Source organism: Poecilia latipinna, unplaced genomic scaffold (genome assembly GCF_001443285.1).
Source record: "Poecilia latipinna isolate Pla-1442-1.1 unplaced genomic scaffold, P_latipinna-1.0 Scaffold24, whole genome shotgun sequence".
NCBI classification, from domain to species: domain Eukaryota; kingdom Metazoa; phylum Chordata; class Actinopteri; order Cyprinodontiformes; family Poeciliidae; genus Poecilia; species Poecilia latipinna.
Window position 1 is genome coordinate 337,278 of NW_015112640.1, and position 26,979 is coordinate 364,256.

The following is a 26,979-nucleotide window of genomic DNA, read 5'->3' on the forward strand; positions in this document are numbered from 1 at the left end:
ATATATATATCAGCATTTCCTGTAAAAGTGACCCTTTTAGCTCCAGTCCAGTTAGAAAATGCCTGTGTACTGGGAAACTGGAAATGGATCAGAGGCAGTTTGACATATTTTTCAGTTTAAACCTGTAATAGATTTGTAAAACCCAAAATTACACTCTCTCCACTTCTCTTTTATTGCCACCACTGCATTTCTAAAGCGAGGAACCTGTATAAGTTTGATATTTGCATCAACACTGATGGTTATCTGCTCTTGTCTGTCTGTTTTACAGCCAGAAACGTATAGTAAAGCCAAAAAATAAACTTGTGAAAATGAGATTAGCATGTCCACAACCTGAGTGACAAGAATGTTAGTGATAAAAATAGAGTGTCATTTAGAGTGTGTCTTAAAGGTGGACAGTTTTTCTAGGGAAGTTGAAAGGTAACTTTAAGCAGCCCCTCAAAAAGGTTACAGTCAACGAGGACATCAGTGTCATCCTGATAGTTAAACACAGACTCATTTCCTGTTAACACATTCTATATTTTAATCTTTGTGTCACACCTTAAAGGAGAGCAGCAGCTCCTTTACACCAACATCAACCAAATGCAAAAACGTTTTTTTTTTTTTTATAAGCAATGGCGTGAACAAAAATTTCCAGTTTCAAATGAATCGACACTTGTTCCCGTTTATGTGCACAAGGTAAAGTTTGCACTGCGGCACAGGTGTTTGTTGCAGGAAATAAGCAAAAGCAATAGTTTAAGTTTTGATTAGCCATCGCTTCTGAAGTCGCTTGGTGATTAATAATCATCATAATGGAAGTCACATTTTGACGTTGTAAAAAGTTAAATCAATAAATCTGTGTGTGAGACGTCTGCAGTTAAGTTCAGATGAAACCATATTTACCCCCCACTGTGGCCGTTTACATGAAAACTGTCTTCAGCACAGCGGCAGCACAGCTAGCTGCTACACAAAGGTAGAAAAGTAGTCGTTAAAAATTGATGGCCAATCAGGCAGATGTTTTCTTTTGAACTCGCCGTGTTTGTCGTTTTGTAACAGAGATGTGGCTGAGTATGGCTCACATTCGTGCCGCCAGCATTCCAAGGTCAAGGAGAAGAGAAAGTAACAGACATTGCATTAGAAACGTGTAAAACTGTGTTTCCAAATGTGTCCATACATGGACTATAGGGGAATTATCGCTCCCCCCCTGCAAAGCGTGCTGCTCGGCAAGCCTGCTTTGACGCCAAAGGAGATTTTATTTCTCCCTCTTCTGTTTTCAGAAAATAAAACTGCCTGTGACAACACTACTTACTCATCTGTTCAAATTCAAATCTTCCGAGAGAACGTACAGGCACCGTAACCATAGCAACAGATACAACAAGAATGCTCAGCGAAAAAAGAAAATGCAGAAAGCCTCTCCAAGCTCGCTACCTGATGAAGCAATTAGTTAAGTGGTAATATTTTAAGCTCCAGAACTGCTGGATTAACTTTATCTTCGCATGTCCCACAGAAGACTTTAGATAATTAAACAGTCCACCTATTTGCAGCTCACAAATCCCTCTTGTACACTCCGGAGTATAGAAATAGGATCCAAAGTGGCACAGTCTAAGAGGCTCAAAACTGTGACATTTCACTGCGTAGTTTTTAAGAGGTTAACTCATATTTTATTTTAACTTTGATGGCGATTGCATTTGTTTGGCTAACGCATTTTAAATATGCTGCAACAGCGTCGATGTACAGCTTTGCGAACAGAGGTATAGAGTTAGAAAGATACTCAGATAATGTATCGTTTTCTGAAGTCAGAATATGATTCCCTGACTAAATTGAAACCAGAAAATAAGTGGCACTACAGAGGCTTGACAAATGGCAATGGCGGTTCTGTCATCTTGGTCTTTTCCTTGTTTCAATTTTAGGCGAGGTGAAATCTTTTCTGCTTCTAGAACTTGTGCAAGTTGTTTCAAAGGCTCACACAAATAAAATATTTATTCGAACCCCTAAAACATTAGTTGTCTCTGTTCTACTGCATGCAAATTGGTATTTTATTCTAATTTAGCTCAATCAATGCTGTTCAGGGGAAAAGACTGTTTTACTGCTGTAATCAGATGCTGCTGCATTCTGATAAACTTAAATCGCGTCCAGCTCACCCCACCTCACTCAGCGTGCCACCTCTCCACGTCCACCAGATTTAACCCTTTCCTCCAATAGGCTTCTCCCTTGAGACTGGTTTACGCCATGTTGCCATGGAGACACTTTGCAGCCTGGTCCTGCGTAGCCGGATGCTGGATACGGCAAATGATTGAAAGCCGGGTAGGTTTATGCCTGGATTTAACCATATATGGTGATGAAATGGCCCTCTTCAATACGGCTTAACAGAGACAGACAAGCTTCCTGCCTTTTGCCTTTTTATTACCATTGCAGTCGATGCTATTTGTCTTGGTAGTATTCAATTTCAATACAAAGAGGATCTTTGAGGAGAGGCGAGCTTGGGGCAAGTCAAAATGATGCACAAGTCAATCTGATCTGTTGGGTTTTTTCTTTCAGTCTGGATTGATTTTTAGTTTAGTGGACAGAACATCCAGTGGAAAATCCAATAAACCAGCTGATAATTAGGAGGACCAACACAGAAACTGACGGCTGACATCTTGCTCTAAGACGCTCGACCGGTTCATCTCTTCCCAGCTATTGATTGGGCTCATCTAAAGTTCTCTTATCTTTGAGCACACGTGCTGCAGCAGCCTGGGCTAAAGAGAGAGACCCAGTTTGATGCAGACAGGCGAAGAACTCACAGCGACATCAGCTGCACGGCCCCATGAATCCAAAATTGTGCTAATCATTAGAGGATTAAAGCTGAACAGAGAAGCAGGGGGATTTGTTCAGCACTGGGACTTGTATTCTGAGACTAAGTATAAGGGGCAGACAGAGTGAACTGAGGTCTGGATAAGGGCTGCTTTCTTCTGTGCGTCTTCTTTTCACATAAATTTGGCTCTGGAGTGTAGAACCGAAATGCTGCAGAGCCGGAGTCGGGGATTAGGTTGGAGAAATTTGGCTTGTCGTTGCTTTTGTCTGTTTTTGTGTGCTCCTCTTGCTGCATGGTGACATTGTGACACTTTAAATGCTGATCCCATCCTGCAGTTACCTCCAAGGAGAAGATACTCTGAAGATCAGGGTCACCCATTTTCAAAAATAATTGTGGACTTCTTTTTCAGTAATAAAATGCAAACATGGTCGACTTAAAAGGCTAAGCAAAAATGAAATGGCTAAACAAAAGATTTGAGACATGAACAGATGCTGACACATTGTGAGCATAAATGGATTTTAACATGGTAAATATAAGGCTTCCATTTAAACCTTTGAGTCTGAATGTTTTAATAAAAAGCAGCAGATCATAGTGAAGTGGGAAAAAAAATTACTAATGTCTTTTATGAAAAAAATATATGTTGCGACATGGATTTGTATTAATTTCCTATTAATTAACTTTCATTTAGATTAACTGCATCAAACCGGTTGTTGTCTGGTTTATCACAGCTCGTGAGGAAGTCGAGGTTGGTCAGAATGCCGTTCCCCTCCAGGGTCAGTGACCAACAATCACAGCCGAAAGGTGCTGGGCATTGAACCTCCGACCTTCACTAAGTCAGAGCGTTAACTGCCCCGCCGATACCACTCTCGAGGCAACTCCAGTAAGAACTTGAAAAGCAGCGGAGCTCTGCATCTGGTAATAATTTTGGTGCCATTCTCTTGCTGGGGAGCCAACAGGAAGTCAGGCGGAGCAGCTAGAGGAAGTCTCGAATGCAGATGCTCTCAACCAGATGACTGTGCTACACAAAGACTGCAAAAGAAAAAAAAAAAAAGATCTCACTGCATATTTGAAAGGCTAACTAAGAATCATGTAAAAATGTGTCAGGTATCAGGTTAAGCTGTTGCAGTCAATCTCACTTAGATCTCGATACTTCAGACATTTAACGAAGGAGCTTTATTACATTTGAATCTTGTTTTATGAAATTTATTATAATTCCCCCCAGAATGTGGTTCAGCACTGTTGTCCCTGCAGGATTTTGCCTGGAAGGGTCAAAGTTCATGCATGTCTGACATCCTGCTATTGTTTTTAGAGGTTTTCCTGTTACTGTCCTATGAGGATCCACGTGCTGATCGATGTACATAAAAAATTGTCTTCATGGAGCAGGTGTAGATGATGATGATGATGATGATGATTAGGATTGTGATACTGTCACATATAAGTGACACAGATGTTTTAAAGACCTAGATCTCATAATTTATTCACTGTAAAACTATAATTTACGTCTTCCCATGTGACACTTATTTAATTTCTGTGCGGAAAAGTTTTGCTTTACCATGAAATTATCTTTTGATTGCAAGTTTTAGTGAAAGTGTTACATTTGGTCATCCTGTTTAATCGTCCAGTTGACCCTGCATGCGCTCTTCTGCTACAGTTGTGAAAAAGTTTGGATGTCAAGGGTTTGACCACGGGATTATTGATTTTCAATTCACCGTCTCGTCTCAGATTCCCAGTCGCTAGTCAACGAACGCAGTCTGCTGCCACGTTGCGAATGAAATCGCTCGTAACACCTGAGGTGGTTCTGAAAAACCAGGGAGGAACTGCACAGGATCTTTAAGTAGAGCTGAATCTGGTCGGGGTGGACTGTGAAAGAACTGGCTAAAGACACGCCTGCGTAGAAGGAGCTTTTGTTTCCTGGGTCAGTCATCGCGGAGCAGGGTGGAGTACAGCTGCTGCTTCCACATCCATAACTTGCTGGAGAGATTTTAGATCCGTTTTTGCCTGGGAATGCCTGGTGATTCTCCAGACTGAGCTGGAGAGGAATGTCTGGGGTTTCACCTCGGTTCTGTTGCTTTCACAAACTGATCTCGGATAAGAAGAAAACAGCACATATTAGTGTTCAACAAAATGATTTTGCCTCATCACACCATCTCCTGTCATGAATGCAAAGTAGCATTGCAAATAATTTAGGAGTGTAATTAAAAAAAAAATATATATAAAGATTTTGCAGACTTTTGTAAAAGTAACACTTATAGCAGAGTAAGTGAACTGAGTAGTATTAGATGTTGGTGTGGGCAAAGCAGTGTTCATGCATTTTACACACAAAGACAAAAAAAAAAAACTTTGCCGGGTTTCATAAATGCTCCATATAACACATTTATAGTATGGATTATGTTAAACATTAACAACATTCTAATTGCTGTTTCTTTTAAACCAATAGACTGCAGTTTATTTTAGATATCATGTTTGTGCTTGTGTGGATCAAACTGTACATAAGTGCTATTTTGGAGCAAGGAACCGGAAAACAAAATAAAATAGTTCTTTCATAATACACAAAGATGCTTTTCTCTCAGAAAAGATGCAATTCATGCTCAGCTACACCAGCAATCATCATAGTCTGTGTGGTGGCCTTGTTCTAATTAGGTTGTTACAAAGGTTGTGAAAGGAGAATTTATCCAAACAGTCTCTCATTTGTGTGATCCCACTAGACTGTGAATCATATTTCAGATGCTCTTGCCCCCCACACACCCACCTCTGGTCAGCCTCTTGTCACATCCGTCCCTGTTTCTATTGAAGAAAAGAGCCCACACAAAAAACACAGCAGATGGCTGCATTGCTGCTTGGAGATGACAAGACCCAACAAAGCAGAAACATTAAAGGCTTAACTTAACTCGCGTTGACTTTGACGAGTCATGTTTATGGTTGATTGCCCAGATGATCCCTTTCCAAGCTGGAGGTGTGAGGATTTTTCTGTCACTTATTTAATAGAATAATCAGAAGCACCGTTTGAAATGCTAATCTTACACGAGCTGCTCCAAATGACCAAGTTATTTTAAGAAGAAATGCATGAATCAGAGATTTGTGGCAAATTTCCGATGGATTTTGGAAACGTTTGACCTGCTGATGTGAGATTAAGACTTTTTCAATTTACTAATTTAAATAAAAATTTAAGAATATTTTATTTATCAAAAAAACAAACAAACAAACAAACAATGTGTTGGTGGACCTCTCATCGTCTAAGTTTCCAGTTACTAGGAACTATGAATAACAAGCTAGTTTTTGTAAATCATTTTAAAACTAAAAATAGATTTATATTAATTATAAAATACAAACAGTTCTTTAAAAAAAAGTCTCTCTGAAAAACTGAAAATGCACAAAATAGTTAAATCTTCAGGTATTTACACAGATTAAAAATAAAACCATGTCAAAACAAATAAAATGTCTAGTCCAGATAACTTTGATTTAAAAGAAATAACTATGATGCCACACTCCTTTATTAATTTGTTTTAACTACACAGGACAAATTAACAATTTCTCTCATTTAGGATTGTTAACAGTTTATCTTCATTAGCATGAATAACTTTCTCTGTGTGTATCCCCCATAGAGCAAGTGTAACATTTCAAAAAGACGACCAACTCTTTCTGATCCAACACTAACTAACTACAGGAGATTAACCCAGCAGCCAATACGAGAAGTTTCTAATGTCTGCTGACGTCTTAAAGGCTCTCATGGTCGAACTGAAGTCTAACAATCAACCCTTGGTCACGTGGCTGCAGGACGTTCGCTTCTGCACATACTATTCAAGCTCCACACTGAGTCAAACTCCTGAAGCCTCTCTGCAAGTCAAGTAGTAGGAGCTGTTTTCCACATAAACAACTGCTGTGGAGTTTATAGTGAAAACTGATTTCGGCTCGTCTTCCTTATGCAGAGCCGCTAACTCCCTCAGTGACGCAGCGTGAATGGCCAGCTTGGACGCCACTGCTTCCTCTGGCTTCATGCTGCAGGCCTCACCCCTGCTGAAGGCAGCGGCGTGTTTATTACCGCAGCAACAACTTGCAGTCCACCAGCTACGTTTTGGTATGATGGGGTCACTGACCTGAAGAAACGGTGCGATTTCTAGATTTCGATTAGTTGATTTCTGTCAAAATGAATACTTACATCTATCTGCCTTTATCTATGATTGGCTTTGATTCGGATCAGCTGTATTGAATCCACATGATTTATCTGTCCTTTAATTCTTTGATTTTTTTTTTATTTTTATAGAAGTCCAATCTAATTTTACACTTCATTAAGATAATTCTTGTTGAAAATTGGAGAAGGCAGCCTAAGGCAGATTTACAAAATATCTTGTACGCAATAATGCAACCCGTCACTTGCACTGAATCTGAATTATTCTGACAGCTGCATTTACATTAGCCTTGTTGAATCTCCCTCTACTCGTTCATTTTCTTTGCAGAGACCATTAAGCAAAGCAGTAAATCTTCCTCCCCTGAATGGACAAAAAGAACGACAGAACCTGCTTTGATGGTGTTCAACAAGATAAACATGCATAATCAATTTAACCACTGACATATTTCCACAACATTTCTTCTCTTCAAAGACCGAACAGAAGCACAGAGGGGTCGCTCTCTTTGAATAAGCCGCAGCGAATGAGGCTTCTCGAATAGCTGGGGAATAATTCTCCGATTGCTCATGGTCTCTGAGAGCAACGGGCACACTTCTGGTGAGTGCGTGTGCGTGACCTATTTCTTTCTTCAATTGTGTCGTTTAAAAGTGAGAATGCAGCTTGTGGTTCAGAGTTGCCTTTTTAGAAAGAATGTTTTCAGAACTAAATCCTGTCACTCATGCATATCGGTGTCACGTTTTCCTCAGGCGGTCCTCTTTTGCTCGCTCGCTTCGCCTTTTCTCCTGGAAGAAAGAACACAAAACGGGGGGAAACACAACGGCGCGTCTGGCACCACGAGTCCTGAGAGTACCGGCGTAGTAAAGTGGTGTCTGGTTCCGAGCTTCCACTTTAAACCCAGCTTTCAGCTCTTTGAGACGGTGGGAGAAAAGGAGGCCCCTGGATAAAGAGGAGGGCAGGAACAATGGTTAACCACAGAGTGGAGTTCGGCGTTTAGGGCTGAAGCCAGAGGCGGCACGACATCACAGAGGCTGCTGCTGCACAATGGCACCGTTTCCTCATCACATATCTATGATGAGGGCTTGGCTCTGACCAAATTGCACATGCAACAGCACAAAAACACAGTCTCTGTGGTTTTATCATTCGGCTAGCGGCTCCTCTGCCTGGCAAAAATCACCCTGTTCTTGTTTTTTTTTTTTGTTTTTTTTGTTTTTTTTAGGCTGTTACTTGCAGTGAGTCACTCTGCAACAGAAGGGTGTTGCAACATGATGTGACTCTCATTACGAAGTTCAAGTTGCTTTTGGTGTTGTCGCACAATTTAAGGCAGACTTGTTAAAGACAAACATAGCACATGAAGGTGGAGTTTAGGGCACAAAGAATATTTGCAAACAAATAACCACTAAGCTGTTTTTTTATTTTTTTTGTCTGTGTAAATCTGCTGCCTCACTGAGCTATAAAAGGGAGAATTGAAAGAGGAAAAACAGTCAGTGCATGTATATTTCGTTTTCATACAGTTCTACCTGTACGTTTAATTTAGAAACCCAGATCAGATTGGGAAACATTTCTCTTATCAGACCTGGAGGCTTCCTTCCTTCTGTGAAGTAACACCGTTCTGTTTCTGGTAGATCTGCCTCATCGTTCTCTTTTCTCTCTCCCTCTCTCTTTCTCTCTCTCTCTCTGTGGGATAGGTCTGTCTCTGTTCATGAGTTGAGGCACCGTTGCTGCTGATGACAGCACTATAAAGCGGAATCAGGTTCTGCTCGTGGCTCCCACAGGCACGAAGGATCCTCGCTCTGCCCCGTAGTGTCAGGCTTCTCTTGAAGAGAAATGTGACTCGTCTCCTTTTCCGAGTGTGGGAGTGCATTACCTTCTCATTAGATCAGTCTGATAAATCCACAGGGACAATTATGAGAAGTCACTGATGCAGGTCATCCTACTTGCTCCTGCATGGAGCAGACTCTTTATAACATGCATGTCTTTGATACCTGAAGATCAAAGTGAACTTTTGAGATACAGAAAGGCCCCTTTTTGATCATATTAGAGCCTTGCGCTGTTTGCTGTTTTATTTATCATACACATTTCTTGTCCAAGACCTTTACAAATGACTCCCACTTGAATATCTCTTGTGCTGCAGAGATATGTAGCACTTTTCTGTTTTAGCAGGCGTGTTCTCCAGCTTTTTAAAACATCCTATTGTGGAAACGTGAAAAACAAAGTCCGGTTCTGGTTTGGCATATTTATAACAAACGTCTCCCTTTTTTGGATTAACTGTGAGTTGTAACAGATTTCAGTCTAATGTCCATAAACACCACTGACTAGAAAACAGTGGCATGGTGATGAACCGTGAATGGGTTTTGAATTCAAACATCTGACAGGTTTATTTGAATCTAGTGGTCATGAATGACCACTAGATGTATGAACCCTGTGGCGTACCACAGGGTTCATACATATTCTTCCCCCTGATGTTTCGTGCGACCTTTATTCAGATGTTATTCAGATTTATTGCTAATTTAAGTCCACTGCATGTCAGAAACGATCTCTGATCAGCAACAAACAATGGTTACGTAACACCTATCTGCAGTTTAATGCAGAAAAGACTGAACTCCTTACTGACACTGCCGATCTGATTGTGCATAGTTTAGCTATTAAGACCTGGATTATTGCAGCAGCATTTTTATGTGTTTAAATAAGAAGATGCTCTGCAGTCAGTCTGGAATGCTGCAGAAACAGGAAACAGAAAACATGTTTTACCCCCCATCTGTACTTGCTTGATGATTTTAATGACCGCATTCGACAAAATGTACCGTTTATAGCTTCTTTCATAATTGATGAATGATGTTTTTTTTTTTTTTATGATCTAAACTTTGAACTGCCTTGTCGCTGAAATTTGCTATACTAATAAATTTGACTTGACTTAATGTGTTAGTCATATTTTGTTTAGTCCTCACTTTTAAAGCCCTGTGTTGGTCAGCTCCTGTTTACATCTCTGACTTCTTGCAGAGTCGTGTCAAATCTGACAAAAAGAAAATGTGTTGCTAATCCTTTTATTCAATTTATTCAGTTTAATCTTTTACAAGGCCACATTTTAATTAGTTAAGGGGTTGGTTTTCTATGTTCTCGCTGCTTTACAGTGATACATATTTGCTTTGGAACACATTTTACTTTATTCATTATTTTTCTTCTTACTAATATGTTTAATTGCATTTCTGTACTCAGTGTTACTTCTTCATATCATCTAAATGTGCTCTGGAAACAAATCCTCTCCAACACAGTCTTCAAGTATGGCTTTAGTTCTCAGTGCGGTCGTTTTTTTGTTTAATTTGTCTAATAATGTCATTTCTGTGTTGTTTTATGACGAACAGAGATCCGTAACCAGCTCGTGGAGCAGTTTAAATGCTTGGAGCAGCAGTCGGAGTCTCGTATCCAGCTGCTGCAGGACCTGCAGGAGTTCTTCCGACGCAAAGCTGAGATCGAACTGGAATACTCTCGCAGCCTGGAGAAGCTGGCTGAGAGATTCTCCTCAAAGATCCGCAGCTCCAGGGAGCATCAGCAGTTTAAGTGAGTTTTCCCCTCAGCAGGACAAAATGCATTACATCTGCCATTGTAACAGCAATGTTTTTTTTTTTTTTTTTTTGGTTCATTTAATGGGAAATTAACGATTTGTCATATTTTTTAACACTATTTTTGAAGCAGTACTTTGTTTCAATAAAGTACTGTGCATTTTAAGCACAGTACTTTGCCACTGTGCACTTTAAGCCTGTTTGTAGAATCTATTGCTTCCTCTCCATTCAGTTTAAAGCTTCATGTGTTTTATTCTCTAAAAAAAGAAGAAAAAACTGGGTATTTGCATCATGAGGTTGTCTAAATATGCTAAATATTAAGTCAGAAAACAATGAACATTCATAAGAAATTGTATTCAAGAATATGTTTCTAATACATTCTGGACTTTTTAAAAATCTAAGGATGGAGGGTTAATTATACACACAGACCGATGAGAATTTTGTGCCCAGTTTCTGATTCCCAGAATGTGAAAATCTTTGATGCGCTGATTTTACCTTATTCTGATTTATTTGTAGTTATTTATTCTTTTATTTATTCAGATTATTTTTAAGAGTCATAATAAAAATATATTTTTCAAACTTTTCCACAATAATAATCACAGGAGCAGAGGCAACACCCTGTATGGGAGTTGTTGTGCTCAGTATTTTACTATAATTTAAAAAAAAAAAATTGCACGTTATTATATATATTTTTCTATACATTATTTCCCTATTTCTCATGCCTTGAACAAATAACTCACTGAATAGAAACTTAAATGGGCAAAAACTGTTTCTGAATGTTGCATGATTTAAATCTGATTTTCTAAGACCTCACCCATTTTTATTCCTCCGCCCGAAAATTACAAAAACACATGCAAGTGTAGAAATCTGGCATCATTTGCCCAGAATTTCCCACCAACTCTCAGCGACATGGCTCACGCAGGGCATGAAATTAAGCTCCGCTGCTCTCCAAATCAAATACCTACGGCAAGCAGAAGAGCTTAGCTCAGTCTGCTAACGGGAGCGCCGGGGCAGCTGTGTACTGGCAGCAGTTCTCCGGTATGAATCTGTGCCGGCATTACATTGCCGTAGTGTCTGCTTGGAGTTTTTATTTTTTTTTTATTTTTTTATTTTTTTAATTAATACTGCAGGACTTTAGGTGTTCATCTTTTTTGTTTTGTTTTGTTTTTTAAATCCTCTTTGAAAGTTGCTAATGTGAAGAGACGTTGTGGTTTTGACCTTCTGGAGTGAAGTTAATAGAGTTACAGATTAACATAAGCAATTATGAAACGGGATGTTTAAAACAACCGACAGATTAATTGGAACGATTTGAAAATGGTGTTTTATTATGGCATCTAAATATCCCCTAACAGAAACAAACAAGCAAACATAAATACACCTTTTCAAAATAATTAACTTAGCCTGGGCAATTTAAGTTAATATCAGCTGGATGGATAATTTCTAAAATTATGCATTCAGAAAGTTAAAAATATTTCTGAAATGTAACAACATACAAGTATGAATTTTGTAATTACTTCTGCATCTTACATTTTAAAAACAAAATATCAAAAATAGAGACTCTTCACCTTCTCCAACTGACTTCAATTCATCAAAAATATCTGAGCTGATCTTAACTTTGATGTTAGAAACTCAGAAAAACTTTCAGGTCAAACGTGTTTAACGCTGTGTTACATCAGACTTCCTTTGAATCACATATTTATATCATTTAGGAACTGAGAATACCAACTGCTGCAGTTTTGAAAGGAGATCTTGTGTCCATTTTCTTGAGGCAAGCTTTCAGCTACTCAGCATTGTGTGGTTGTGGTGTCTGATTGTGTTCCTCATGATGCAGCGCACATTTCTATGAGGAGACAGATCTAATGCGCACTATAATTCTGTAAGTTATGCAGGATTTGTTCTGCTAAGAATAGCCTTCACAGAAGTCTGTGTGCTCTCAAAGAATCCAACGTAAACCTTTGCATCAATTGCGTCACACAGCCTATGCATTCATTGATGGTGTTTTAATGAGCTTGTGTTGGTCTTTTCTCTTTGGCACCCGGAGCCCTGACATGTGTGCTTGCCAAAAGCATGCTGATGCAGATGTAAACTCATCTGACCACAGAACATCTGCCCACTGACTTTCGGTTCATCCTTTATGAGCTCATGTGTGGAGAAATTACAAGCAGACTGCTGCTGTTTGTGTGAAATTCACAGTGATGTACTGGGATAATTGATCCCAGACGGTTTTAAGGAATAAAGGCTTGACTTATAGTAGATATAAACGTCCTGCAGTTGATGCGTCTCTGTAGTGAACTGCTGGAGTCTGGAGATTATCTTCTTCAATCGGCAAGGGATTTGTCAGAAAAGCAAACCTAAAATGACACGTTTAAATAAAACTTTCCAAATCCAAGATCATAGTTTTCATGAGCGTCTGACACATCCACATTTTCTAACATACAGATTATCATTTGGCAGCTCTGGAGACAATCAGTCTCACTGCTGACTTTTTTTTATTATTTATCTTCACAAAAAAAAAAAAAAAAAAGAAATACGTAGAAAATGCCGCTACACTTTAGCTCTGGAGGAGGTGCAAATATCTGCAGGTTGGGTGCAAGAACTTATCCTGCAAACACGTGGAAGAAAGCGCTCTGGTCACATGGGATCAAAATGAAACTTTATGTGGTGAAAGACTAAATGTACAGATCCCCCTAAATACATGATGCTCACTGAGAAATGTGATACTGGCAGCATCATGCCTTGTGAATGCTTGTTTTCAGCAGAGACAAGGCAGCTGCTCAGAGTTAATGGTGAAGTGGATGGAAACGATGGAATAAAAAACATGTTAGAGGTTGGAAAATACTCAACGCTGCAGTAGAGGTTCATCTCCAAGTTAGAAAATAAAGACAAACATGGCACCAGTGCTGCAATAGAATGGTTTAGACCAAAGCACATTAGCATAAACCAATCAAACTCCAGGCCTGCATCTCGTAGACTTCTTCAAAATGAATTTAGTAAAAAAAGATGAATGGATTTTAGCTTTCACTGAATTCACTGATTTCATTAAGAATTTGAAAAAATTTGAAAAATACTGACTGAACTTGAGGGAAAATGTAAAAAAAAAAAAAAAAAAAAAACATGCAAAAATGTTTTTCACTAAATGACCAAATGTACCCTGGAATACTTGCGGCGGAGATTGTTGAGAATGGTTTATAAAGAATTGACTTAGGTCACATTTTTAACATTTTTATTAAATGATAAAAATAAAAACCCTAAATCCATTTACTTCTCCTTCATCATTCTGCACTGTGTTGTGTTGATCTGTCACAAAACAATAAATTACTTATTGGTTCATGGTTGTAATGTCTCTAAAGATAAAAATGTTCTGTGAATATTTTTTGTGTGGCTCTGTGAACATAATTCCTCTTAGCAACTCATCAAAATAGGAAAGACAAGCGAACCATGGAGTTAAGTAGATGTATTTCCGTCTTTACATTGAACGACTTCAAGACAATATTTGACTTAACTTGCTCACACTGAGCAGGACGGTAGAACGAGGTAAAAAGGAGGTAGTGATATCTCAAGATCAATTTCACAGAGCAGCAGTAGATTCTTCAGTTTTATGTCAGAGCAATGAAAAAATAATTTATTTTAAGGCTTTTGAGAGTAAATCTGAGGGGAGGCCATTATGTTCATATTTAATCTGGAGCTATATTTCATTTGTAACCAGTGCATATTGAACTGGATCAAATTGCCAAGACTGTAAAATTAAAACTGAAAAGGATTATTACCTTCCATTTTTGCCACGTTTGCATATATTACAGGCACACTTCCTTATTTTCCACATGGTTATGACCTCTCTTTCAATAACTGATTCCTTTCTGCTCAGTGTGTGTAAACTTTTCCCACTGCAAAAAAAAAAAAAAGCAAAAAAAAAAACACAAAAAAAAAACATGCAAAGCAACGTTTCACCTTGTGTGGACTCTCGATGCTTGCAATCAGCTGTGACACACCCTTTGCTGTGGTTTTCTTTCTACTTAGGAGTAGTTAGGATAATCACAAGCCCAGACTTGAAAACCACTTGTGTTTGTCCAATCAGAACTGGCAGAAAACCCAAAACAAGCCGTATGTATCATCGGAAAGAAATGCAAAGCCTTAAATTCTGACATTTTAATTTTCAGAGTTTTGCTTTGAATTTACTGCTTTTTAATAAAGCTTTATCTCCGTCTCCATGTACATTAACGGGAAAATTGTTTTGGCCACAGCCTTCCTCGTACAGTGGCTGTCATTACATCCTATTTTATGCGTGTAGCTGTGTTTTTATGCTCAGTAATTAAATGTTTTTAAGGGGACAAAACAATAAAACAGCACAGCGGAGTCATCCCAACCAGGATGGACTTGCGTATGTCCTGGATCCAGGCCTACAGTGTGTTGGCTGAAGCCTTTCCCCTGCTGATTCATTAGCAAGCTGTAGCTTCTTGTGATTTACAGCTACTGCAGTCATAGCCACACCGCAGCAAAACCAGCCAGGAATCATTTTGCTCTATCCCACTTAGCCTCACTTGCAGCAATGAAACCTAATACTTCAGGAGAACGTGCGGCCCTGTGCGACGGTTTTTGTTTTCTATAGCTGAATCCATAGTTTTCAGTGTGTAAACAAGGCAGAGTTGTGAAAATGCAGCACATGATATGCCTTCAAAAATAAAAAAAACTCGGTGCACAAGTCTGAGTATGTTGTTGGTTTTCCCTAATTTGCAAAGAGTTATAAATATACATTTAAGGTTCATATACATACATAAAGTTAGTTCTTCAAGGATTTTGATCACTCTTTTTGTAGAACTAGTAGAATTCATTTAAACTGGTGGCTCCAAAGTAAACCCAAATATGTCAAAGATGTTTTGTTTAACTGTTGATGCAGATGATGAAGTTGAAGAACTTGGGAGCAGTGACATCTTTCTTCATTATTTCACCCACTGGTAGATGGAAAGACTAAGCATAATCCTACCAACACCATGTTTAACAGTTTGCACAATGTTCTTGTGTCTTAAAGTCTCTTCTTGACTTTTTTGAACACAGTTCTTGTGATTGTGGTCAGGTCGCTCAATGCTTGTCTCATGTAACCCTAAACTTTTCTGCAGAAGTCTTTTAGTTTTGCTATGTAGGAAGGTACACAGTTCAATCAAGCATGAAGAGGAAGTTTTTGGAGAAGGGCCTGGGCGAACCACCTTTCTGACGCCCTCCTCCCCGGAAAGGGAAATTTGGGCACAATTAGGGGCTCTAATTGACAATGATCCAAAACATGTAAACATTTTGGAGCAGAAAAAGCAGGAAAAAAGTAAACTAACCTTGTTGAAACTTTGCAGACTATGATTAAAAGCTATGTCCTAACTCTGCCTATTCTTCTGATGAGAGTGGGCACCTATCCACCTATTCCAGAAGGTTGTTAATGGCTACAAATGCATAAGAGACACTCAGTTGAATACCTTTAGGGGTATAGCTATATATTTTAGCATATATGTATGCATGCGAAAGCGAGACTGCTCAATAAATCCAAATTGTTCACCCAGTGCTTGTTTCACAAAAATATTAAACATCCAAATTACTACCCAGAAAATTAAGGCTTCAATAGCATAATTAAAAGCACCAGTTTAATGTGGCTTTCATGTCTGTGATGATAAGTGAATAAAAACTTATATTGAATTTTTGGCTTTTGGTTGTTTCTTTTCTGGTATGTGGTCCTTTTCCCACCGAATTGATGTTTCTCTGTACGTCGTATTTACCAGGAAATGGTTTGAAGAGCTTCATGGAGCTGTTATCCCCGTTAGTTACGATGTAACATTGTAGAATGACGTTTGCTGCTGTTGGATGGTGCTTCAAACACCAACACTGAGCTGCTTGTACAGCTTTATACCCACTGAGTGCAACTATGTTCTTGAAGTACGTCTCCTTTCTGGTGGCCTGCAGGGCAGAGGGTAAGAGGTTGAGCTATATCTCACCAGGCTTTGTTTGTTTGAACAGAGGAGCCGGTGCTCGATCGGCTCTTGTCAGGTTGACGAGCCCAGCTGGCAGATGTCAGCTCACAGACGATGAATAGATCAGCTGGTTTGCAGAGCTTGTTTTATGCTTTTTTGTGTCTTTTCAAATCCCCATCTCGTCTTCACCGATGGTGCCCTGCTTTGGCCTGCATGTCTGTACAGCTGTGCGATGTCAAATCATGAAACTCTTAATAGAAAAGACTGAAATGGTGACTGGTGTGTCAATGTAGAATAACAAAGAACGCATAAAATGGAGCCAAAGTGAACTTTATTCCCAAAGCTCGAGCATGTGCCTCCTCCTTGTCTTTTGAAGCTATTTGTCTCTTTTTCTCCCCTTTTCTTTGACTGTTTTATGGAGAAGTGGAAGCGAGGCAGTGTGGAAGAGATTAAAGGCTGCACAGAGCGGAGTCCTGAGTTGATAAATACAGACTTCCTTCTGGAAATCCTGGCTCAGACGCATCACAGGCTCTGAGGGACTGGATGGTGGAATTCAGTACAATTATAAGTAAAGCAATGACCCTGTTTTATGACTCTCACTGATGTTGGTTGCGTGCAGTATGAGGGAAAACTTCTGTTTTGTTTATCATTGTGTGGAGGGATTATTGGAATGTGTTTCAACTTTAGAGTTTAGTCCTCATCCAGAAAATGTAAGCATTTATGAATCGTTCTATGTTGATCAAAGTATTATTGCTTTGTCACATAGAGTTTAATGGCTTGGCGATTTGTGCCATTGTCAAACTGAACGGTTTTGTGTCAGATGTTTAAAGCTTGGCATATTGTTTTAAAAACCTAACTCTGCTTTACACATGTTTTCCCCTGGACTGAGGAACACAGCAAACATTTCTAATGTTCTCTGCTAAATCTGCGAACCCTTCACAGCTCAGCTGTATCAGATAAAATCCCAGCCCTGTTTAGTCCGCTTTAATCGATCTCTAGTTTGTTTGCCTAGAAAGCCCGTTCGTTTGGGGAGGTGTGAGCACCAAAACGGTGAACTTTGGTCCGCCTAAAAAGCTATGTCTCTGTTGGGTTGAAGTGAACTCTGGCTCACTTCAACCAGAGTTGAATGCTCGTGTGAATGCCAGGCGGACCGGAGAGCGCTCCAAAAACAGGAAGTGACTACAGTGCAGGGTTTCTGGATAAATACTACCAAAACATGTGTCTAGCAGTAAGAGGAGAAATAGATTGTGGTCTTTTACCAAAGATAGTAGAGAAATCCTATAACCACTAAAATCTGATGCCACTTCATTTTGGTTTAGATTTGTAGAAGAAGGAAGTTGCGCTCCTTGTCTTTTTTTTTTTTTTTGCGGTTTTCATGTTTTCTCCAGTGGGTCTTCGTGCAGCGCCTTCACAGACAAGGAGGTAAACAGGTTTTTCAAAGGCTTTGGCTCGTTTGACACAGTGCAGTGGGAAAGTGAACAGCAGCAGCTGAAAATGTAACAAATGTTGTAATTTTGGTCCCCAATTGAACTGAGTTTCCCAGACTATGAGGTGTGAAAACTCCCCAAGTTACTCGTTACATGACAAAATGGGAAAAAGTTCAAGGGATATAAATAGTTTTGCAAGACACTGTGGTCAATTACCATTGGGTGAGAACGATGCAGTGGAAGCAAAAAGACTGTGTGTAACTTCCTTTTTCACCCCAAACTTTAACGGAAACCTTTCAGCTCAGCGTTTGGCCTTTTCTACTTGTTAGTGATATATCTTGGTTATCAGAGGGCGCCATGCAATCTGCAGGTCCTTTGTAGGAAGGTGGAGGGAAGCACAAAGAAAATAATTTGTGGTGCAGGTTGTCTTTTGTGATTGACAGTCCCCTGAAGACATAGAAACTGGTCTGTGTCAGTACCATAAAACAAGCCAAAGAGCTACAATTAGTACAGTGTTAACAGACTCGGCTCCCAGAGACGCTGCTGGTGAAGCACTCCGGCCTAATTAACGGCCCTCTGCTCCTCGTTTCTGTGAAATGAGGGCAGCAGCGAGGGAACAACAGATTTTGTGTCCTCTGTTTCTTTCAAGTCTTCACAGCTTTTGTCCTCCGTATGAAGCATTTGCACTCTTCACATTTCAGGCTTTCTCATTCCTCAACTTTATTCTCATTCAACCACCACATTGAATATGTTTCTGTTTTTATACTCACTTGTCTTTTTCTTTGTTTGTTTTTACTAAGTATTAATAGGCACATCATTAAAGACACACATAGTGTCTTTGAAATATTGGATAAGTGGTTTGTAAATGCTAGATAAATACCGTTATATATTATTTACATAACTTTACCGTAGATGTTTGGTAAAAGAGCAGCATCCTAAAGGATAAATCAATGCCTCTTTTAGAGACAACCTGCACTTAGTGTAAATGAAAACTTGTATTGAACAGCTAATAAGCTCATGATGGTACTTTAATTGATACACACATCTTCTTGTGTTTTTAAGAGATTGAAGCAGGAGGAGCAACAACAAACTAGAAAATTTCTGAAGAAGTGTAAAGGCACACTTTAGGGCCTGCCAAAGTGTGCCCATCAGTTGGAACCCAGCTTTCTGATGCTAAAAATTAGCATCAATGCTAAAGTAAGCTACAATGTACTCAATAGCATGTGGAGAGTCACAAGCATGTTGAGTAATATGGATTTACTCCATTCAGTATGTTAAAATTAGCACATTAGATAAAATTAGCCAAAATGCTAATGGTAGCCTAAATACTTCCAGTGGCATGTGGAATATCGCTAGCATGTTGTCTTACATTGACTTCCTCCATTCAGTGTGCTAAACATGGCTAATGAATACAAAAAAAGCTAAAAAGCTTATTTTATGGAAAAGGCTACTGTTAGTGGGGAGAAGTTCACTGCTGTTTGTGTTAATGTTAAAGCATTGCCTTCTGATTTTTACTTTAAAAAAAGTAAAAGTCAGATGTTTACTGATTTTTTCTGGTTCAGCATCTCTCTGGTTCATCATCTCCTAGCAACCTATTCACAACAAATATTGTTATTGTTAAAAACCCCCATAAGATTTCTTCTGCTCTTCTGAAATACTACTAATATTATATTACCTAACAAGAACTGTGCAGTTGGTAAATTTTGCAAAAGTAAAAATCAAATGTTTACTTCCTGGCACTTAGTTACCAGAAAATGCGCTCGTCTCTTAGCAACAGATTAACAACAAATATTGTTATTGTTCAAAAAACATAAGATTTCTTCTGGTCTTTTGAAATACCAGCTGTCTTCTACTACTTAACAACAACTGTGCAGTTGCTGAATTTTGCAGAAAAGTGATTTTTTTTTTTGTCATTGGTTGTAAATATATTATAAAACAGATATTCAACACAAAAGTAAAAATCTGATTTATACTTCGTGGCAGTTCATTACCAGAAAATGCGCTCGTCTCTTAGCAACAGATTAACAACAAATATTATTTTTCAGAAAACATAATATTTCTTCTGATCTTCTACTAATTTTGCAGGAAAGTGAAAAGTTTTTTTTTTTTTTTTTCATTGTTGGTAATTATAAAACAGATATTCAACACAAAAGTAAAAATCTGATTTATACTTCGTGGCAGTTCATTACCAGAAAATGCGCTCGTCTCTTAGCAACAGATTAACAACAAATATTGCTATTGTTCAAAAAACATAAGATTTCTTCTGGTCTTTTGAAATACCAGCTGTCTTCTACTACTTAACAAGAACTGTGCAGTTGCTGAATTTTGCAGAAAAGTGAAAATGTTTTTTTTTTTTTTTGTCATTGGTCGTAAATATATTATAAAACAAAACAGACATTCAACACAATTGTAGGTTCAATTAATTGTGAAAATTAAGTATAAATATATGCATGTGGCTTTTAACGATATGGCAAAAATAGACCTAGGATTCTACCCATCATGCATTGCTATTATCCATATGTGTGGTATCACTGAGGCCACAACAACAGCATCTATTTTTAAAGGATTCAGCTGTCTAAGAGCTCAAAACCACTTAATGAAAATGTAAAATCGCCAAAAAGAAAAACCCTGATCTGTGTTTTCTGTGTGATGTGTGATGTGTGTGATCTGTGTGATGATATGGTTTTTGTATCTTTGCTCACTTAGGTATAAAAATGAACCCACTATATTTGCCACTTATCAGCTTCATTCAATGTGATCAGCATCATGAAAGCTCTCTGCAGAGGATGCCTTTGATGTTGGTGGTGCTTATCCGTTTCTCGTCACAGTAAAACCCAATTCCCCACCCAGTCCTGGTTCTCTTCCTCCTTCACTCTCATTTCCCCCCTGCTCTGTTTTGTCTGTGCCCCTCCCCCAGTGTTGTTTGATTGATTAAGACCCCTATGTGGATGAGACAGGTCTGAATTGGTCACGTGTTTGCATCTGTGTGGATAGATATAAATGCACCTTGCTCCCTCTATTTGAAACCACCCAAGGCAAACTGATTATGCAGCAATAATGCTCTTGACTCTCTGGATTATTACGGTCACCAGCATTAAAAATGTATCCTTTGCTTACCATGATGCAGTTTGTTGAAAAGGGAAAACATTCCTTAAAGTTGAGGTTATCCCACTAAGGTTCACTTAGTCGCTCCGGGTTTCATTCTTATGGATACGCTGACACCCGTGTATTGCTGTTGTTATCACTCCAGGAAAGACCAGCACTTGCTGTCCTCCGTAAACTGCTGGTATCTGTTGCTGAACCAGACAAGGCGAGAGAGCCGAGACCATGCCACCCTGAGCGACATCTACACCAACAACGTCATCCTGCGCTTGGCTCAGATCAGCGAGGACGTCATCCGCCTGTTCAAGAAGGTCAGTGAAACCGTCACCTCATTGATCTTAGTGTGCTGCAAGGGCACAGACATGTTTGACTACAAAAGAAGACATGAAGCACAGCTAGTTAACTTTGAGCATTTGCTTTTATAAACTGTTGTCCTCAATGTCATGCTGTTCATGTGCCTATTATTTGAATATTCTACACACAGATGCTGGCTCATGTGTAGCTGAGTGAGTTTTTGTGACACTTAAACCCATTTGCAGACATTTAAAGTGTGTACTGTAAAATTTGTTTTTGTCTGGTTTTGTTGATGTATGTTTGGCTTTGGAGACTGACAGTGAACATGTCCAGTGTTTGTAACCTACCTGATGTTTTCATGGTCTATATAGAGCCTTAAAAGCCGTTTAGGGATACAAAAAAAAGTTCTTCCTTATCATCATAAGCTCTACGTCCCCTCTGAGTGTGAGCAACATCTGGCTGACCGTCAGCACATAGCAGGAATAACTTGAGTCTTATCCAAACACCAGAATGATGTTTTCACCTTGCGGGCTTTCCTGTAGGTTAAAACTCAGATATGCGTGTCGACACCTTTCCAGACCTGAAAAGGAAGAAAAACCAAACCAGGTGTAGACATCTGTTTCCACATATGAGAGGATGAATGGGTGGCTCGGCTGCAGCTATAGTTGGCAGATATATTACACAAAAATAAATAACTTTAAACAAACATTTAGTTTTCATTGCCATTAACCATTTTGGTCCCAAACTGGGTACTAAGGTTAATGACCCTGGAAACTGTTCACACAACAGTCCTTTGTCTTTCTTTCTTTTTTTCTTTTTTTTTTTTTTTTGTTTAACTACAGGCTTATTGCAAAATAGACTTGGGCTTTTCTTTTTAAAAATCTACTTTTAATATTCTGGAAATATCCAGCAAAACAGTTCTTTAGAGAACTGTTTTAAAAATAAGTATTATTTTTATTTATTTTTTTATGGAGACTAGTCATGATGTTCCTGATGCAGAAAATCAACCCCACAGTATGATGCTGCCACCACTACTCTTCACTGTAGGGACGGTGTTAGCCAGGTGATTAGCAGTGCCTGTCATGTTAATAAAGCTTTGAGTTTAGGCCAAATAATTACATTCTGGTTTTATTCAAACTAAAAGAACAGTTTGGTTATGAAAAACATTTTTATGATGTGTTTAAGGTGAACAGTAAATCGTTTTTGCCAAGTAAACAAAATCTGCATTTTTAAATCAGCAAGATCGCACAGCTTTACTGTACAAAAATCATAGAGAAAAACTATTTTTTTCTCTGTGAAAAAAACTGTTTTTCCCACAATGTATAATTAAGCAATAAAAGATTGTTTAAATATATTTTAAACAATTAAAATAATTGTTTAAAAAACAAATAATTGACTATATTGAGTTTAGGAAATGTGTTTTTCTTATAACTGAAAGTTTTTGATTTTACTGTTTTTCTGCTTGTTATTTTCTGATTCTGTCCATGAAGATAAACCACTCTGAAAACATTTTGTTATACATAAACATTATTAATTGAAACACAATTGTAAACTAGCCTGTAGTCATTAAAAAAAGAAATAAAGAAATAAAGAAAGAAATAAGGAAAGAAGGAAAGAAAGAAAGAAAGAAAGAAAGAAAGAAAGAAGGAAAGAAAGAAAGAAAGAAAGAAAGAAGGAAATAAAGAAGGAAAGAAAGGATTTTCTGACTTTTTGTAGATGATTGACTCCAGTTGTTGCAACCTGGTATCCACTTTTTAATCAGTTGCCTTGTTTTACTGTCACTAGTTCAGTTTGTAATTATCCAAAACCCTAGTTTGAATCAGATTAAATCTTACGGGGAATTCACAGAGGTGTTTTTAATTTTCTAATTTTATTGGCTAACCGTGCCTTTGTTGTGAAGGCTTTATGTCGCACCTGTTTGCTTCTTTTGTCTCACTTACAAAAATTTAAAAGATAATACAATGTGAAGCTTCTGTGCAGCTACACGTCAGATTACGCCTCTAATAAAAAATATGCGTTTGCAGGTTATTACATCCCACCTGTCGCGGCTCTAAGTGTGTGTTGCATCATGGTTGTTGGCTTGCAGCGTGAACCCTCCCTGCTCATAAACCTCTGCAGTGCATGCTGCAGTCTGTCCCAGCTCAGAGCCATTGATGCATACAGATGCTGCTCACCAGCTGCTCGCGCCCTCAGAGGATGCATCATGTTTATCGAGTTCAGAAAAGCTTACTTGAACACAGCTTAATGCTTGCACTCCAGATACATTGCCCAATTCTGCAACCACTGTTTTTTTTTTTGTTTTTTTTTTACACAAATTTCATGTGCACGTTAAAATAAGGATCTTGCTAATTTCAGACCTAGCAGCTTCAGTTGTTTCCAAGCCAGGTGTGAACAACTTTCACCTTCTTTTGAATGTATCTCTCTGGTTGTGGTTTGCTCAGGTATTACTCATCTGTTTTTACAACAGATTCCTGTTTCCCTTGTGTAAAAATTAAAAAGCATTGCTCAGTGAATGCATTTAGTCATGGCTTTGACTGCTGAAAATGGTTTTGCGGTTATGCTTTAAAATTATTTATGGAATTTGAAAGATTTCTTAACATAACATAACATAACAGTAATTTTGTATTTTATTGTTCAGTATAAATTTTGTTTGCAGAGGTGGAAATGAGTCCTCTAATACAATTATAATTCATCTAAAGAAAGATTTAGTGTGCAAAGCAATGGAGGTTTGGTGGTGAGAAGAGGTTGGGGGGAAAAAGTGGGCAACAATTTGTAATTTGTATACAAATGCCTTCTGATTACTCATAAATTAATGCTTATAAATAAAGTACATGGACAAGTATGATTCATGTTCTTTCCTTTGGTTGTTTTTATCTGTGGTCTCCACTGCATGTGTTTTAAAATATACTTCATGTAAAAAAAAAATAAAAAAGTTGGTTATTAAACAGTGCCAAATAAGAGAGCTAATTTACATCACATCAGAACAAGCTGATTTTCTTGATATGTTTGCAGAGGCGATGCTTTTGTCAGGTCTGACAGTCACACTGATCTGTCCTGCTGTTTGTGCATTTTCACACATCAAATAAAGGCTTTCCGTTGCTCCTACACAAACCATTGCTATTTTCAATGTGACAGGTAAATCTCCCACCAAGCAAGCTAGCAGGAGAGCGCTAAACTTGCTGTGTGGTTTGATTGCTAGCACGTCAATGTGGATGAGTGTCAAAAGTTATGACCACTGTTATTTTTAAGAGTTTGTGTTTGGGTGTTTTTAAAGGGGATTTAGACATTTGGATGGTCAGTAAAGCTCTCCTCCTCCTCCTCCTCCTGCTCTTCGTCCTCCGCCTCCTCCTCCTCTTTCTCCTCCTCCTCTTTGCATTGAGTTCAGTGTAGGGTCTGCAGTCAGACCGTCCTGCAAACTGACTGCAAAGACTATTCCAGCCTCGCCTGCAATAGTCTCTGATCTTGCTTTCATCTTGTTCCATTTCTGTTTTCCTCTAAGAAACAGAGGAAAACAAACTTTGATGGGATCTTAGCAACACAATGTGAGCTCCGTGATGAGGATGTTTTTCTATCAGTTCAGTCCCATGTTATATATTCGCACAAACGTTGGATTTTGCGACATGCTATGCAGATTTGAGCTGCCTCATAAGCTGCTATTATCAGTTCTGTACTTGATTCTTCAGTTTTCAACATGAGTTAAGAGCGTCAGGCTTTTAAATTGCAGTAAGAACAATCACACTAATGGTGCCTATGATCACATAACCCAACACCGTGTCCCTTTTAGGCCACTAAAGTGTTTCCTAATAAAGTCAGGATGATACTTGTTCTGGTCCCGTTTCAAGATGTGAATGGTTGTCGACTTGCCTGCGGATCAAGGCCGCAGTTTTTTAAGGAGAATCTGAGCTGAGTCATTGCTCAAGTGAATTATTGTTGACTTCTCTGATCTAGCTACAGACATTAAACCTGCTGTAGTGAATGCCGTTTGACTCGCCGAAGTCATACCTTTGAGACAGTCGAGTGTGCTTGTTCCATCAGGTCACGACTGACAAACCTTTTTCCCGTCTTGTTGTTTTCCAGAGCAAAGAAATTGGGATCCAGATGCACGAGGAGCTGGTGAAGGTGACAAATGAACTTTACACTGTGAGTAATAGACTGCATCTCCCTCAGATTGATCTCTCACACCTCATCTCATCGCCGTACCAGGGCGCAGTTTTTCATCCTCACTTGATCTTTCTGACGTCTTGTCCTATTTTCCATTTGATTTTTTTTTCATTTTTACTTCTGTACTTTATATTTCTGTGCATTATTGAGGGCTCCGCCGATCATGCTATTGCTCTTGTTGCCTTTTAGAAAATCCTTTAACTAAAAAGCAAACACATGTTTTGCTGTAAGAATGCTAACTTTGTTGAAAACTTTCTGCCTTTTGTCTTGATTATAGTTACAGAAGTTGTTGTAGGTCATTGATTTTTAAGCAAATTGATTATTAAACTTTGATATAGCAAGGAAGTTTTTCCTTCCATTTTGTTTCACTAAAATCTCTTCTGTATTGGATTTGTACAACTGAGTTGATGAGAAGAAGTCCGGTTGCCTTCAATTTAAACGGTTAAGATTTCCATTTCCTGGATGACTAAGAACATACACGAACAGAACGAGCTGATGATGAACGACGATGATGAAGAGCAGCAGAGGGATCAGGTAGTTGTGAATGACTTAAAGGAACATGTGGCACAGTTTGTAAGCTGTAATCACATCCACATCTGGATGGACCATGAGCTCATACCAACTAAAGGATGCTGGGCTGAAGAAACACCTTCATGAAGTCACAGGTCGCGTGCTGCCACACCATTTGCTATCTTGTCGTCTATCTAAAGCCCATTTATGTGGGTCTAAATGTGAAGAAAGTTAATGCATTTTGTGAAATACTATCTCCTCTTATTGATATCATATGTGTTGCTTGTATCATAGCAATGTCAATAACAAGGAGCTGCTTGGATGCAATGTTATGTAGTCTGATATTTCACAATAAAACTCTGGTCGTCTATAAATGCTTGCCCTGTTGGATGGACTCTCACTGTCCATACAAATCTTGGTGATCACAATGAGCAGAGAGGACATTTTAGAACATTAACATGGTAGTATAGCAATATTTGCAATGCCTTGTCTTCCTAAAATCACCTAACTGCAGTACCAGATGTGTTAGATCCTCTCACTGGATCTAAGGGGATGAATCCACACCATAATCCAGTCTGCACCAAACTTGCTCCGAGACTTGCTGCAATGCAGTCGGACAAGTTTCCCTTCTCCTCCCAACTGCACATTTCAGTCTCATCTTGGATTGCCAGATGGAGAGACATGATTCAACACTGCAGATAACTTGTCTCCACTGCTGTGGAGTTCAACTGTGACCTGCTTTACACCACTGCATTCAACGCTTTGCGTTGCACTTGATGTTGTAAGTTTGGATGCAGCTATGTGGCCATAGAACCCGAATCTCTGTGCACACCGTTCTTAAACTGATTTAAAGCTCATACAAAGCATTAGAGGTTTGTGTCTTTTAACTTTCATACATTTCTCAATCTCTTCACACTGATACCTCAGCATCTGCTGACCCTGCTCTGTGGTTTTCCACGACCTTTCACTTTGAGTGTGATCTGCGGTTGGAAATTTAATTGCACTGGTGGCATCCTCGCATGGTATCACACTTGAATTTACTGGATTCGCTGAGCTCACAAGTAATTTACCTGATATTTTCCAAAT

The 26,979-nt window shown here is 38.8% G+C and overlaps 1 protein-coding gene across 2 annotated transcripts in view; it reads left to right on the forward strand.

The window, feature by feature from the left end:
- Positions 1-26,979, forward strand: part of srgap3 (SLIT-ROBO Rho GTPase activating protein 3) — a 69,016-nt gene that overhangs the window by 11,218 nt on the left and 30,819 nt on the right. For both annotated transcript variants that reach the window (XM_015037120.1, XM_015037128.1), the window contains exons 2-4: positions 10,254-10,449; positions 21,077-21,239; positions 25,300-25,362. In XM_015037120.1, the coding sequence (XP_014892606.1) occupies positions 10,254-10,449; positions 21,077-21,239; positions 25,300-25,362 (422 nt within the window). The remainder of the gene's footprint in view (positions 1-10,253; positions 10,450-21,076; positions 21,240-25,299; positions 25,363-26,979) is intronic.